We start from the raw sequence: 14,447 nt of genomic DNA, 5'->3' as shown, positions 1-14,447 counted from the left end.
ATGGAGGTTCCTCAAAAAAACTAAACCTAGAACCACCACATGACCCAGCAACCCCACTCCTGGGCATACATCCAGAGAACATCGTCCTTCCACGAGACACAGGCACCCCAATGATCACTGCAGCACTATCGACACCAGCCAGGACCCAGAAGCAACCTCAACGTCCGCCAGCAGAGGAACTGATAAAGATGTGGCACATATATACAACGGAATATTACTCAGCCACGAAAAGGAAGGAAACAGTGCCATTTGTAGAGATGTGGACAGACCTAGAGACTGTCATACGGTAATAGAGAGAAAAACAAATATCGTATAAAATCGCTTATACGTGGAATCTAGAAAAATGGTATAGATGATCTTATTTGCAAAGCAGAAACAGAGACACAGATGTAGAGAACAAACTCATGGATACCAAGGAGGGAAATGGGGGTGGGGATGAATTGGGACATTGGAACTGACATATACACACTACTGTGAATAACATAGACAACCTGTATAGGTTGTATAGCACCTATAGCGCCGTACAACACCCCGTGCTGTTCTGTAAAGCACGGGGATCTCTACTCAGTGCTCTCTGGTGACCCAAATGGGACAGAAATCTAAAGAGGTGATACATGTATAATACCCACGTGACTGACTTACACTGCAGAGGTGACACGTGTATAATACCCACGTGACTGACTTACACTGCAGAGGTGACACGTGTATAATACCCACGTGACTGACTTACACTGCAGAGGTGACACGTGTATAATACCCACGTGACTGACTTACACTGCTGTACGGCAGAGACCAGCACACCACGGTAAAGCAACTATACTCCTACAAAAATTAAAATAAAAATTCATAACTAAAACTATCAGAACCCTTCAAAAAAGAATGAGTACTATACTACAATATCCCTTTGAGAAATAGCTTCTGAAATATAGTGTATTTATTTAAAAAATAAAATAAAGGCCATTGTGAGATACCATTACATAACCATCACAGGTACAATTTAAAAACAACAAAACCACTAACAATGCCAAGAATCAGGAAGCATTTAGAGCAATTAGAACTCACAAAACCTGATAGGTGTGTCAATTGATTTTGTCAGGAAAACCACATGATAATATTTATTGAGGCAGGATATACACATATCCTATGACATAGCAATTCGACTTCCGATACCATTTTAAAGTACAGAAAAAACATTTATAGGAATACACATAAGCCAGAGGAAGCCTTGAAAGAACATGTAAATCTCTTTCAACAAACCACCAAAAACTCCAAAGACAAACACGTCATTTAAACCCATATTACAACAGGAATTCTATTAGCTCCAATATGAAAACCTCTGAATAATTCTACTCGTATTTAATATATTAGCGTGGATTAATAGAAATAAAAGTCTAAGCAACTCACTGTATTTCCTCCAAGAACAAACATTAAACCATTTTAACTATTAGAAAAATTACATCTACTTATGCCCACAGGATATCAGAGCTTAGAAGGAAGATAAAAAATAAAAAGTAGCAGGAAACCATATGGAGAGAGTCACAGAGCTTGTGATTCTAATGGTAGCTGCAAACGAGGTCACTTATCCCTCTGTGGCCACACTAATTGGTCAAAAGCAACAGAAGCCTCATCAGCAGCCTCCATAAAAACAGGCTCCCCCTGCCTGGGCATTTTCAATTTAGAGCGCAGACACCTGCTACCCATCAGTCTCTCACGAGACAGGACGCGTGCCAACCACCACTACGTTATTTGGTTTGCTCTTCATCTTTCCTATTTATAAACAGCGTCTTCAGCGTATATGCACACACAAGTGCAGCACGTGTACACACTCAGCTATCTATAGCAAAAAAACAAATTCTCAAAGAGAGCTGTTTGGAAGACCACATCTTGTGCTATTAATACTCACACACTGCAGTATTACATAACAATTTTTTTCCAATTCTGTTATGCTAATATGCAAATAAATGAACTCAACCATAGCTAGAAGCTAAATGTACTGATCAGTATGGCCTTGTGTATCTCTAACTACAAAAGAATTTTACATGATCTCTTTCTGCTCTAAAAATCCCATGAATCTACATTATTAATCACTTTAAATCCAGCTGCTTGGTTTCTGGGGTGGTAATATCCGCTGTTCCCAAATCCGTATATTCAGTGTACTCCAAGAAGATGCCTGAATACTGAATTCATACCAAGGAAGGTGCTGAAGGCATATTCTGTAATTTTGTAATTACTTGACAATCCCAAAACAATAGTAGGGATAGATGTCACCAGAAAAAACCTCACCTAACAACAAATAGTCACTATTATCTGCTTTACCTTCCAGGACCCTAAAAAGCGTAAGTCAAATTTGTAAAAAAGAAAAAAAAAAAAAAGGAAATGATCCCCTTCTAATAAGCTTTGAAATCCATCAAAGGAGAGCAGAGTTTGCAGATGAGACATAACCCTACGGCGTGGAGGACTGGACTCCGGCTACGGCCTTTTAATTGGTTAGTGCACGCTGGCTTCATCTCCAGATTCAGCCACAAGAGGTCCAACTTTTTTAATTAAAAATCAGCCGTTTATTTTAGGACTGGTAGAAATGCTTCTGTTCGAGGAACCTGAACAGCTTCGACAAGTAGGAAAACAAGGGAAAAGTCCAATCTACCTTACAGAAGATGAAGGGGGAAGAGGGTGAAAAAGCAGGCAGAGCGTGGGCTTCCAAGTCCACCGCAGCGGTCCGGGCACTGGCTCAGCCCCACAGCCTTCGTCATCTTGTCTGGAAATCCTCACAACTTGAGGAACAGGCTTCCTTGTCCGTAAAAAGGGACCCACAACTGCTCCCCGCACGATGACGGGCGACTTGTGTGAAACAACGTGAGTGTCCTGGTATCTCATCTTCACCCAGTCCTCGAGTTGCAGTGAAAGGTAGAACGCTCACATGTTAGCATTCTGTGACGCAATATGCTGAGGGGTGCAAGATTCTACCTGTGCAACTCTGCCTGTCAGGATGCTGTATTCTTTCTGCATTTTCTTTTTTATTATTAATTTTTACAGCAAGCACATCCCATGAATATCTTTGAACAATCCAATAACAATGGCGATGAAAGTTTAATTTAGTTAACAAAAGCCAAAAATATCAATGAAACCAAATACCAAAAACTGTATTTAAATGCCTTAACAAACGGTAAAGCTCTCCCGCCGTGCTTTTTAAACTCTGTGAGCAGAACATAAGTCCAAAGAAAATTTCAAAGATCTATTCTTACGTCAGGGGCACAAAAGGAACAGATCGTTTATATTAATATCTTGCAGAACAGTTCTGGAACCGACCAAATCCCTGGATCCAACTTAAATGAAGGTATTTCCGTTCCATTCACTTGTTTCCAAAATTATGTACATGAAATAAATTTCTTCTTTGAAATACACAGCCCACTGGGTTTATACTCCAATCAAAAGCAGGTGGAGCTACATCTAAACAGCATCTTCATCAAACTCCCACGGTAAGTCAGGTCATTTGTGCTCACTTATTCACCCATGCACACGTTCGCTGAAAAATATATTCTGAAACACATGCTTTCCACAAGACGTTAAACCAAGTATCTTCATAAACTCAAGGTGAATAAGGTGAGGTGACCCATAAAGCATCAGCATACAGGCAGAGGGCGGGTGGGAGGCAGAGAAAGAAACAGCCCATCTAGAGCGATGGGGACCTGAGCCACACCCTAGGGAAGAATTAGAGCTGAGGAGAGGCCAGGGCAGACTAGGTTTAGGCAAAGAGAGCCATTTCCTGGGGCTTTGACACAGGCTGTTACAAAAGGCTGGTGAGAAGCAGATAAGTAGGGCAGCCACCTTATTTGTCATCCAAGCTGGGATCCCTCTGAGAGCGGAAGGAGGCACTGTTAACAATTTTGTCAGGACATAAGGTGTAAAACCCAAACTATCCCAGGCAAACCAAGACCTACGGGTGCTTGGCTCGATAAAATCGATGTCCAGAGCCCTCTGACTTTTGAAATGGAGCTAATGAGGTATCAAGATTTCCAAAGGCACTGAAACAAAAATCACTCGTGAAGCATCTTTAGGATAAGTCTGTGAAGTTTATTGGGGTATATTCTTTCTATCTCAAAATACAAAGCTTTCAAAATGGAGATGGCAGTGTTAGTGATCTCCATGTCAAATGAAGCCAAGTGAGTTTGCGCAGATCAGGATCAACTCTAAGCAAGAGAAACTAAAAATCAGAAAAGCAAACATATGGGAGGACTGGTTATTGAGTGTTTATTACTGGCCACATGCTGCTCTGAGCATTTCACGTGTATCATCTCATTTAATCTCCATGACAACACTTTGGGGGGAATTTCTTTACGTCTATTTTACAGATGGATTAAGGAGACACACAGACTTAAATATCTTGCCCAAGGCCAACAGGAAGGCAGGGAGCCAGAATCTGATCCAAGCACCAAACTTCACACCCTCTAGTTTTCCACCAGTATTCTGTCCCCCAAATAATCTGGACATCCAAAGTGTGTCCCGAGGACAGATCAAGACCCCCAGGGTACAGGCATACCTTGGAGATATTGTGAGTTTGTTCCAGACCACCTCAGTAAAGTGAATATCACAATAAAGAGAGTTGTAGGAATTGTTTGGTTCCAAGTGCATACAGAAGTTATGTTTATACTATACTGTAGGCTATTAAGTGGGCTAAAGCATTGTGTCTAAAGAAATATATACATACCTTCATTTTAAAATACGTTATTGGTTTAAAAACAAAAGCTTAAGCATCATCTGAGCCCTCGGTGAGTTGTAATCTTTTTGCTGGTGGAGGGTCTTGCCTCAGTGTTGATGGCCGTTGCCTGGGCGCAGTGGTGGCTGCTGAAGGCCTGGGTGGCTGTGGCGATTTCTTAAAATAAGACACAACGCACTTTGCCACATCAGCCGGCTCTTCCTTTCATGAACGATCTCTCTGTCGCACACGACGCTGTTCAATGACGTTTCACCCACACAGAACGTCTCTCAAAGTTGGAGTCACTCTTCTCCAACTCTGCTGCCGCTTTACCAACTGAGTTTCCGTGATGTTCTAAGTCCTCTGTCATTTCAACAACCTTCACAGCATCTTCACGGGGACCCGATTCCATCCCAAGAAACCACTTTCTCTGCTCATCCATAAGCAGCAACTCCTCATCCATTCAAGTTGGATCATGAGACTGCAGCAATTCAGACTCCATTTCTAATTCCAGTTCTCTTGCTGTTTTCACCACATCTGCCATTACTCTCTCCACTGAAGTCTTAAATCCCTCAAAGTCTTCCGTGAGGGTTGGAATCAACTTCCTCCAAACTCCTGTTTATGTTGGTATTTGAACCCATGAATCACATGAATCATGAGTGTTCTGCATGGTATCTAGATCGGTGAATCCTTTCCAGCAGGTTTTCTGTTGACTTTGCCCACATCCAACAGAGGGACCACTCTCTATGGCAGCGATAGACAGCCTTAGGAGATGCATTTCTTAAATAATAAGACTTGAGAGCTGAAGTTACTCCTTGCTCTATGGGCTGCAGGATGGATGCTGTGTTGGCGAGTGTGGAACGTGAATCTCACTGCACATCTCCCCCAGAGCTCTTGGGTAACCAGAGGCATCGTCAATAAACAGTCATGTTTAGAAAGGACTCTTTTCTTCTGAGCAGTAGGTCTCAACGATGGACTTGAAATATTCAGTAAACTGTGTTAGAAGCGGATGTACTGCCATCCAAGCTTTGCTGTTCCATTTACAGGCAGAGAAGATTTAGCATCATTCTTAAGGGCCCCAGGATTTTAGGAATGGTAAATGAGCACTGGCTTCAGCATAGAGTCACCAGGGCATTAACCCTTACTAAGAGTCACCCTGTCCTTTGAAACTCTGGAGCCAGGCAATGACTTCTCCTCTCTAGCGGTGACAGTCCTAGGTGTCATCTTCTAATACAAAGCTGTTTCATCCACACTGAAAATCTGCTGCTTCGTGTAGCCACCTGCATGAATTACCTGGGCTGGATCTTCTGGAGAACTTGCTGCAGCTTCTACATCAGCACTGGCTGCTGCACCTTATACTCCGATGGCTCAGAGACGGCGTCTTTCCCTAAAGCTCACGAACCAACCTCTGTTGGCGTCAACCTTTTCTTCAGCAGCTTCCTCACCTCTCTCAGCCTTCCCAGAGCTGAAGAGAGTCAGGATCCTTCTCTGGATCAGGCTCTGGATTAAGGGGATGTGGTGGCTGGTCTGAGACCTTCTCCATACCAGCAAGAAGGCTGTTTCGCTTATCCTTTGCATGTTCACCGAGGCAGCCCTTTTAATTTCCTTCAAGAACTTTTCCCTTGCGTGCATTCACAACTTGAGAGCACCGGGCTTACCTATTGGCCTATCTGGGCTTTTTGACATGTCTTTCTCACTAAGCTGAATCATTTCTAGCTTTTGATTTAGGGTGAGAGATGTGCGACTCTTCCTTTCAGCTGAACCCTTAGCGGACACTGCAGGCCTACTAACCGGCCTCATGTCAGTATTGCTGTGTCTCAGGGAAGAGGGAAGCCCAGGGGGAGGGAGAGAGAAGAGTCAGACCACACACACACAACACAGTCCACACACACACACACACACACACACACACCACACTCACGGATTAGGTTCACCGTCTAGTATGGGCGCAGAGTGGGATGCCGCAAAACAATTACAACGGCAACATCAAAAAATCACTGATCGCCAATCACCACAGCAAATATAATAGTAATGAATTCTTTTAAACACCGTGAGAATTACCAACATGGGACACAGAGACACAAAATGAGCAAATGCGGCTGGAAAAATGGCGCTAAGAGACTTGCTGGACACAGAGTTGCCAGAAGCCTTCAAATTGTAAGAAATGCACTATCTGTAAAGTGCAATCAAACGAAGCAGAATAAAAGGTGGTCTGCCTGTCCCGCCCGGCTGAGATGACCACCTAGAACAAGTCTGACCTAAGCCCCCTGCCACGTGACCCTGCACTGCTGCCCAGCTGCCCTGCTCTGCCCCTTGAGATGGGTGGGCGCCACGCGTCCTGCCAGCAGACTGGCGCGCTCACACAACTGTCAGCAGAGCTCAGTGCAAGTCATTCTATGCTTTGAATGCCCTTAAGGGATGGAATTATTCTGACACAAGGAAAATAGGTCCTACTGACACCCCTCTGGGGGTTCCGACTTGTCAGGGTCAGTACACACACCCGTGTCAGGACCACACCCTCATTTCACCGTTATCATCAACAGGAAAATGCTCACCAGGCCATGTGCACAGTTTTAGATCCTGAGGCTGACGGGTAAAAATATCTGAATACGCCCTGTACTACAGAATCCATTCATTTGAAATGAAAACAGCTAAACTCATCCAGAGGTCTGGTAGACAAGCAAATAATAACAGCCAAAATTTAGCACTAGTAAGGAACAGAGCATCTCTTCTTGGACACAGATGTATAAGGTAAGAGTCTGAAGGGAAAGCGTGAATGCTCACCCTCCACTTATACCTGCAGATAGCACTGCCCTATTTTGTCAAATCCTGAGGCATGGGGAACTTGAGCATTAAAAAAAGCAAAAGCAAAAGTGAAAAAGAACAGTCTCGTTTAGACCCCTAGCAGAGCACAGAGAACTATAAAAGGAACTGAACAGATTCTGGGAGAGAGCATTCTAAGAAACTGACTCGAGAGGCCAAAAACAGCAATTAAAAACCCAGACAGTTTCCTGTCGGTTGTCTCTCTGGACCTGGCAAACAGCACCAGGAGGCCAGCACAAGTGTTGGGAGGCGAGGCTGGGAGACAGAGGAGGGAGGAAGCAAAGGGGGCAAGCAGTGTTGAGAGTCGGAAAAGGAACACCCCTTGACGCCTTCTGAAACTGAACTCTGAACTGTGCCGAAGGCTCTGTGAGTGGCTGAGCCCAGGGCACCCGCCTCCCAGCAGTCCCGAGCCGGGCCCAGGCTCATCACAGAGCCAGTGGAGGCTTGCTGATTGGCCCCCAGATGGTTCTGACCTAAACGACCCCGGTGGCCTGTCTATCCAATCAAACCCACTTTGTGGCTCGGTTACTGCGGGCTGACCGTTCATGACACACCCGCACGCCTGCGGGCTTGTGTTGTCTCTCGCAGCAGTCTCTCCCGCAGCAGTCTCTCCCGCTCCCTGGGGCCCCCATTCAGACAAAAAAGTCTAAAGTCAAATGGAGATATTACTTTTTCAGATAAAATTCAGAAAATAGGGTTTTTGAGTGCTGACTTTCTAGGCAGAACGGATAAATATAGCCCAGGTTTTGCCTGCAGAGAATCTAGTTTATTTAAACCATAAGGTACATTTTAAATATTTTGTTTAAATATGCATAATAGATGTGAAAAGCCTTCCCACGCCGGGGGCTCAGCATCAAGGTGTAGGGAATCCATGTTCGTGGAAAGTTACTATAAGTTTCTCCTATACACCGTGATACTCGAATAAGGACAACTAAGTGATACTAGGGAAACTCAGGGCTGCCTCCTTGGACAAGGTCAAACCTTTGGACCCAGTGAAACTGGAGGCTCCGGTCAAGTACCACAACAGGTGACTAGACAGCTGGCTGGCTATATTATCTGTCAACTTCTTCTGACAGCAGAAAGTGATATTCTTTCTCCCCTTCCAGAATCCTCCACATTTAAAGGGGAAAAAATCAAGTCTGGTGTTCCCAAACCAATACTACCTTAATTACACAAAACAATTAACGCTGCCAGTGTAACATGCAGCCATGCCTACGGAGTCCAACAATCAGCGCCAGCACTGTGGGCAAGCAGTGACCCCCTCTGAACGCGGGTTTCCTTCAGCCCCTATGGTTGGTGCAAGACCAGGTCACAGAATCCAGCTAAACATTTTTCATGTGTTTTGCACATATGAATAGTGTTTAGTAAATAGTGGCTGCTATCATCACTTTTAAACACCAAAATATTATAATGGCTCCATTTCCAACTTATTTTTACCAATACCCTAATCAATACCTGCTGTGGTCTGAGGACAGGGGAGGAGAAGGCTTACAAAGAGACTGGGAGAATTGTGTGAGGCGACCGAATTGTTCCAGATTTTGGTCGTGGTGGGCGTTACATGACTGTGTGTGATGGTCAAACTGCACAGAACTAGGCAGTAGCAAGAGTGAATTTTACTTTATGCAAATCATAGCATGCCTTCTGATGTGCCATCCAAAATATTTAATTAGTTTTGATTAAAGTAAACCAGCCAAACTAATAGACATTTAAACTTCATTTATTTCAAAACTTAAAAAAAAAATCTAAGGCTTAAAATGCCACTTCATAACTTTAGACCAAACTCTAGAATTAAAGGATTGAGCTATTTGTTTAAAAAAAAAAAAGCCATTTGAACAATTAACCAAATTAACTGTTTCAAAATAAAGTGTGGACTGTAGTGAATGGTGTGATGAAATATGGAAAGAGAAAACGAAAGTGATGTTTTCATTTACTAGACTACTTAAGATGACAAATATAATGACTTCTCCCCTAAAAATCCAGCAACGGACCTTTGCAAAAAATCCAACAAAGTGTAATATTATTTTCAAGCAGCTAAGGAAAAGTAGAAAAGTCTGGCAATGAGTTCCATGATTTATTTTTCTTCACAGAGTACTTAAAGGTCCTACCAGGCTGCTCGCTCTAAATCTCCACCAACACTCTTATAAGCAAGGAGCTCTCTTAGTATGAATCTGTGCATCTATTCTGGCAGAAAATGTAGTTTTGTAACAATTTCTTTCTCAACACCATATTTACAAAACAGATGGGGTTCCAAAGAAATAATTTTAAATAAGGAATACCATTCTGGCCAGCCTTCAGCGGATTTCTGCATATGTCCAGCACTCAGCAACAGTCCCCTCCTCTGCCCACTGTTTATCCCATTTCCACTGTTATTCCTCTCTCTGATTTGGGGGTCCCCACCTAAGAGGAAGGTCAAGACTGTAAGGAACTAGGTGGAGGCTAGGAAACAGGCATAGCCCAGCACAGCGACGACTGCGCCCACCCACGCGGCCTCCGCTGGGAAGTGAGCGCCCACTCTGTCCTCTCAAGCCCCATCCCCACCAGGCTCACTACTTTATTGCCGCCTCTCCATCCCCTCACCTGCCTGCATCCATCCCGTTGTTAAAAGAAACCCAGGCGAGATCACCACTGCTGCTTCGCACGGGCTCCTGCTAAGCTGTCTATTACCTGTTTAACAAAAGTGAAATGTAATTCTGCCATTTGTGAGACAAAAATATCTGGGCACTATTTGCTGCTTTATGAAATTTGATATTAAAGTAAAAGATCTCCTTATTCTATTAGGCTGCCGTGTCTTTAGGAAAACGCCATGCTCAATGTCTAAAAGCTGGATCCTTCTCGACACCAACTGAAAGGCAGCAGATACCGAGTAATCACCTATTTAAACGAGGTGTACCTCTGCCCTCCAACCCAGGCGGAGCGACTTTCAACACTACTTCCACAGTCTCAAAGGGTATTAAGAAAATGCAAACTGAAAACAGAGGCAAGAAAAAGGAGTCATCTTGGGAGACAGAGGACGATAAATAAAATAAGACTGGTAAATTCCAACCAGCCATTTTAGAAATTAAAAGAACTTAGAGAAAACATATGCTTTCTTACCATTTCTCCATTCATTCAGGAAGCAAAATACAGAACCCCTAACTTCCTCACAATGTATGTCTAGGGATACACCTGAGAACAAGGCAACAACTGCCCTCATTAGAAAGAAGAAAAATGATGAAGATACCTGGGTTTCAAAATTCCATTGATTTCTGAGTAATTAATCAGTTCCCCATGTGCTTCTAGAATTTTCAATGAAGAAATGATATCTACCAACAAGTTCTCAATTCCACATAGCAAATGTTGGCAAACCATCCTTCCTAATCTCTCATGAATGCAAAATTAAAATAGATGCTGTTATAATTAAATAAGTTACACTGTGAACTCCATTGCAGACACCAATAAAATCTGAATTTTTTTAAGTGCAAACACAGGCCCTCTAAAAAAATTGAGGCAGAGGAGTTAAGATGAGCGTGCATCTTCTCTGGAATTTCCACCTCAGACTTCATTAACACCTCAAAGCAAAATCACCACAAGTTGTCTAGTAACCAATAAAAACAGATATGACACGTAACTGTCAATGGGATTGATTACCACGCATGGCTGAAAGCAACTCCCATAGCAACATAAGTGACAAAGTAAAAGAAAATATAAGTCACTAAAAGCTAGATAGATGTGCAGCAAAAATCTACTTTGCTTACCTTAATTAAACTCTAAACACCTCCTGCAGACAGTCCATGCACTTGACCTTTAAGCCCTTCAACTGTGCCCCTTCTCAGAGGTAAACTAGGCAAACAGATGACAAAGCGAAAAGCAGTTTCACAACTGCCTGTTACATGGAGTTGCAAGGTGGTATATTTCACCAGATAAGTACAGAAGCTGATAGCACCATCGGACACTTACACGCCCCGCAGAAGGTTCCTGTAGGTCCAGTTAAATTTCAAACACCCGAGTGCCAGTCCTCTCCACTGGGCCCGTCCTGCCCTCCCTCCCACAGGAAGGGGGGCGCAGCCCATCACGGTGCTCCGGTGCTCCCTGTCCCGCTGACCTCTCGGTTTGCAGAAAGCAACGTTTTCATATTTGCCCCAAACTTGAGCAGAAAGAGCTGGTCCTGCCTAAAGGCTCTGCTTTGATCAGCTCATTGATCTTTTATTCCCCCACTCACAACATGTCAGGAGAAATGCATTTACACTGCAGGCCAGAAGGTAATGTTAGAATGAAACCACCACAAACTCAGGAGTTCCTCGTATTACTCCTGGAGTTTGAAGAGGCACCCAACGCTGACTTCCTTCTGCTAAATAACACCAGGCAAAAAGACATCAAAACCAAGCAAACCGCCCAAAAGAACTTCCACAGAACTGGAGGCCTGCCTGCTGCAGCAAGGAAAAGATTAAACCCCGCAGGACGGTCATCTCTCAGAGCTTCTGACCCTAAGAAAGCTGAAAGGTGCCTGGACCTTCAGAAACCTACTCCATTTCTCTGTGTTGGTTGAGCTGACCAGGGATTTCTGCACCCTCTGAGTCTCACCTTTGGCAAGAGGCAACTTACAGACCCATCTGAAGAAAACCCTACTGAATAATCTCTGTTCGCTGCCTGCGATTCTTAAGAAAATGTTTTCACATGATCACTAACTGTCTTTAACATACAATGGAGACCAGGCAGGGGGTCTGTTCGAGCAGCCTAGGCTACCGCTGGCAGAGGGTGCCCTGCCTGGCAGGTACCGGGCCATCACTGCAGGCGAGCCCTGCAGAGGTGACAGCCCCGAGTCCCGGAGGGCTGTCTGAGCACAGCTCCCCTGCACCCCTCTCCATCCTCCCCAAACGCCATACGCACCGGTCCCCGCTCCGCCGCCCGCAGCGCCGCCAGCGCAGCCCCGGTTCCGGGAGTTGGGGGCTCCCCCTCCAGCGCCCCCCAGTCCTGCCGCCCGGGGAAGGACCCCCCCTGTATGGCGGGGGGGCGGGCGACGCGCGCCCCTCTCCCACCTACCTTGATGATGCTGCTCCGGCGGGGCAGGCCGCCCGGCTTGCTGTCCCGGGGGAGCGGGCAGGAGGCCGGGCCGGGGGCCGTGGCGAGCGCGGGGCCGGCCCGGGCTTCGCCCCCGGACGCGCCGAGGCTGCAGTCCCCGTTGGAGACCCCGGCGCTGTCACAGCGCGCCCGCCCGGGCCCGGGCCGCCCGCCGCCGCCGCCCTCCCCGGCCCCGGCCCGCAGGGCGCCCTTGGCCGCCAGGACCGGGCCCGGGGAGGAGGGCAGGGCCCCGCCGGCGGCCCCCCGGCCGCGCTCCGCCATGGGCGCCCCGCGACCCGCCAGCACAAAGCCGCGTCCCCGCGTCCCCGCGTCCCCGCCGCCCGGGCCGCGCGGCCCCTCCTCCGCCGCTCCGCCCGCCGCCGCCTCGGCCGCTTCTTCCGCTTCTTCTTTTTTTTTTTTTAATTTCGATGTGCTGTCGGCTTCGGGCTCGCCTCGCGCGCGGTCAGAGCCGCTGCGGCGGGACTATCGGAAGGTTCCTGCAGGGGGAGAAGAGAGACGCGGTCAGGCGGCCCGGGGCCCGGGGACACGCCCGGCACACGCGCCGCGGGCAGCGCGCGGCCCGGGGCGACGGGGGAAGGGGCGCCCACCGCGGGGGACACCGGGCACCCACTGCGCGGGACCCACCCCGGGGGGACGGGGCGCCCTCCAGGGGACGGGGCACCCTCCCGGGGACGGGGCACCCACCGCGGGGAACACCGGGCACCCACTGCGCGGGACCCACCCCGGGGGGACGGGGCGCCCTCCAGGGGACGGGGCACCCACCGCGGGGACGGGGGACGGGGCGCCCTCCAGGGGACGGGGCGCCCACCGCGGGGAACACCGGGCACCCACTGCGTGGGACCCACCCTGGGGACGGGGCGCCCTCCAGGGGACGGGGCACCCTCCAGGGGACGGGGCACCCACCGCGGGTTCAGGGCGCCCTCCCGGGGACGGGGCGCCCACCGCGGGGAACACCGGGCACCCACCGCTCGGGACCCACCCAGGGGGGACGGGGCGCCCTCCAGGGGACGGGGCACCCACCGCGGGGACGGGGGACGGGGCGCCCTCCCGGGGACGGGGCGCCCATCGCGGGGAACACCGGGCACCCACTGCGTGGGACCCACCCTGGGGACGGGGCGCCCTCCAGGGGACGGGGCACCCACCGCGGGGACGGGGGACGGGGCGCCCTCCAGGGGACGGGGCGCCCACCGCGGGGAACACCGGGCACCCACTGCACGGGACCCACCCCGGGGGGACGGGGCGCCCTCCCCGGGACTGGGCACCCACCGTGGGTTCAGGGCGCCCTCTCAGGGACAGGGCGCCCACCGCGGGGAACACCAGACACCCACTGCGCGGGACCCACCCCGGGGGGACGGGGCGCCCTCCAGGGGACAGGGCGCCCACCGCGGGGGACACCAGACACCCACTGCGCGGGACCCACCCCGGGGGGACGGGGCGCCCTCCCCGGGACTGGGCACCCACCGTGGGTTCAGGGCGCCCTCTCAGGGACAGGGCGCCCACCGCGGGGAACACCAGACACCCACTGCGCGGGACCCACCCCGGGGGGACGGGGCGCCCTCCAGGGGACAGGGCGCCCACCGCGGGGGACACCAGACACCCACTGCGCGGGACCCACCCTGGGGGGACGGGGCGCCCTCCCGGGGACTGGGCACCCACCGCGGGGAACACCGGGCACCCACCGCTCAGGACCCACCCTGGGGACGAGGCGCCCTCCCGGGGCGGAAACACGCCCTGCACACGCGCCGCCGCGGGCGCCACGAACGCCGCGCGGCCTGGGGGGACGCGGCGCCCCCCTCGGGCTCGGGGCAGCGGCGGACGCCCAGACGCGCCCCGGCCACGCGGAGGCGCCTCCCGAGGCGCCTGACCCCAAACC

The 14,447-nt window shown here is 49.2% G+C and overlaps 1 protein-coding gene across 3 annotated transcripts in view; it reads right to left on the bottom strand.

The window, feature by feature from the left end:
- PLCL2 (phospholipase C like 2) overlaps window positions 1–12,881 on the bottom strand; it is a 206,943-nt gene extending 194,062 nt beyond the window's left edge. For 2 of the 3 annotated variants that reach the window (XM_081573311.1, XM_081573312.1), the window contains exon 1: window positions 12,536–12,881. In XM_081573311.1, coding sequence (XP_081429437.1) covers window positions 12,536–12,835 — 300 coding nt within the window. In that variant the 5' untranslated portion in view covers window positions 12,836–12,881. Of the gene's footprint in view, window positions 1–12,382 lie in introns of all 3 variants that reach the window. The other variant, XM_081573310.1, reaches the window with a different exon arrangement.
- Between the last annotated feature and the right edge of the window lie 1,566 nt (window positions 12,882–14,447).

The sequence above is a fragment of the Giraffa tippelskirchi genome, chromosome 2 (genome assembly GCF_054371585.1).
Source record: "Giraffa tippelskirchi isolate mGirTip1 chromosome 2, T2T-mGirTip1v1.2.pri, whole genome shotgun sequence".
In the NCBI taxonomy this organism is placed as follows: domain Eukaryota; kingdom Metazoa; phylum Chordata; class Mammalia; order Artiodactyla; family Giraffidae; genus Giraffa; species Giraffa tippelskirchi.
The sequence above is the reverse complement of the archived record's forward strand: the minus strand, read 5'-3'. Positions and strand labels throughout refer to the sequence as shown.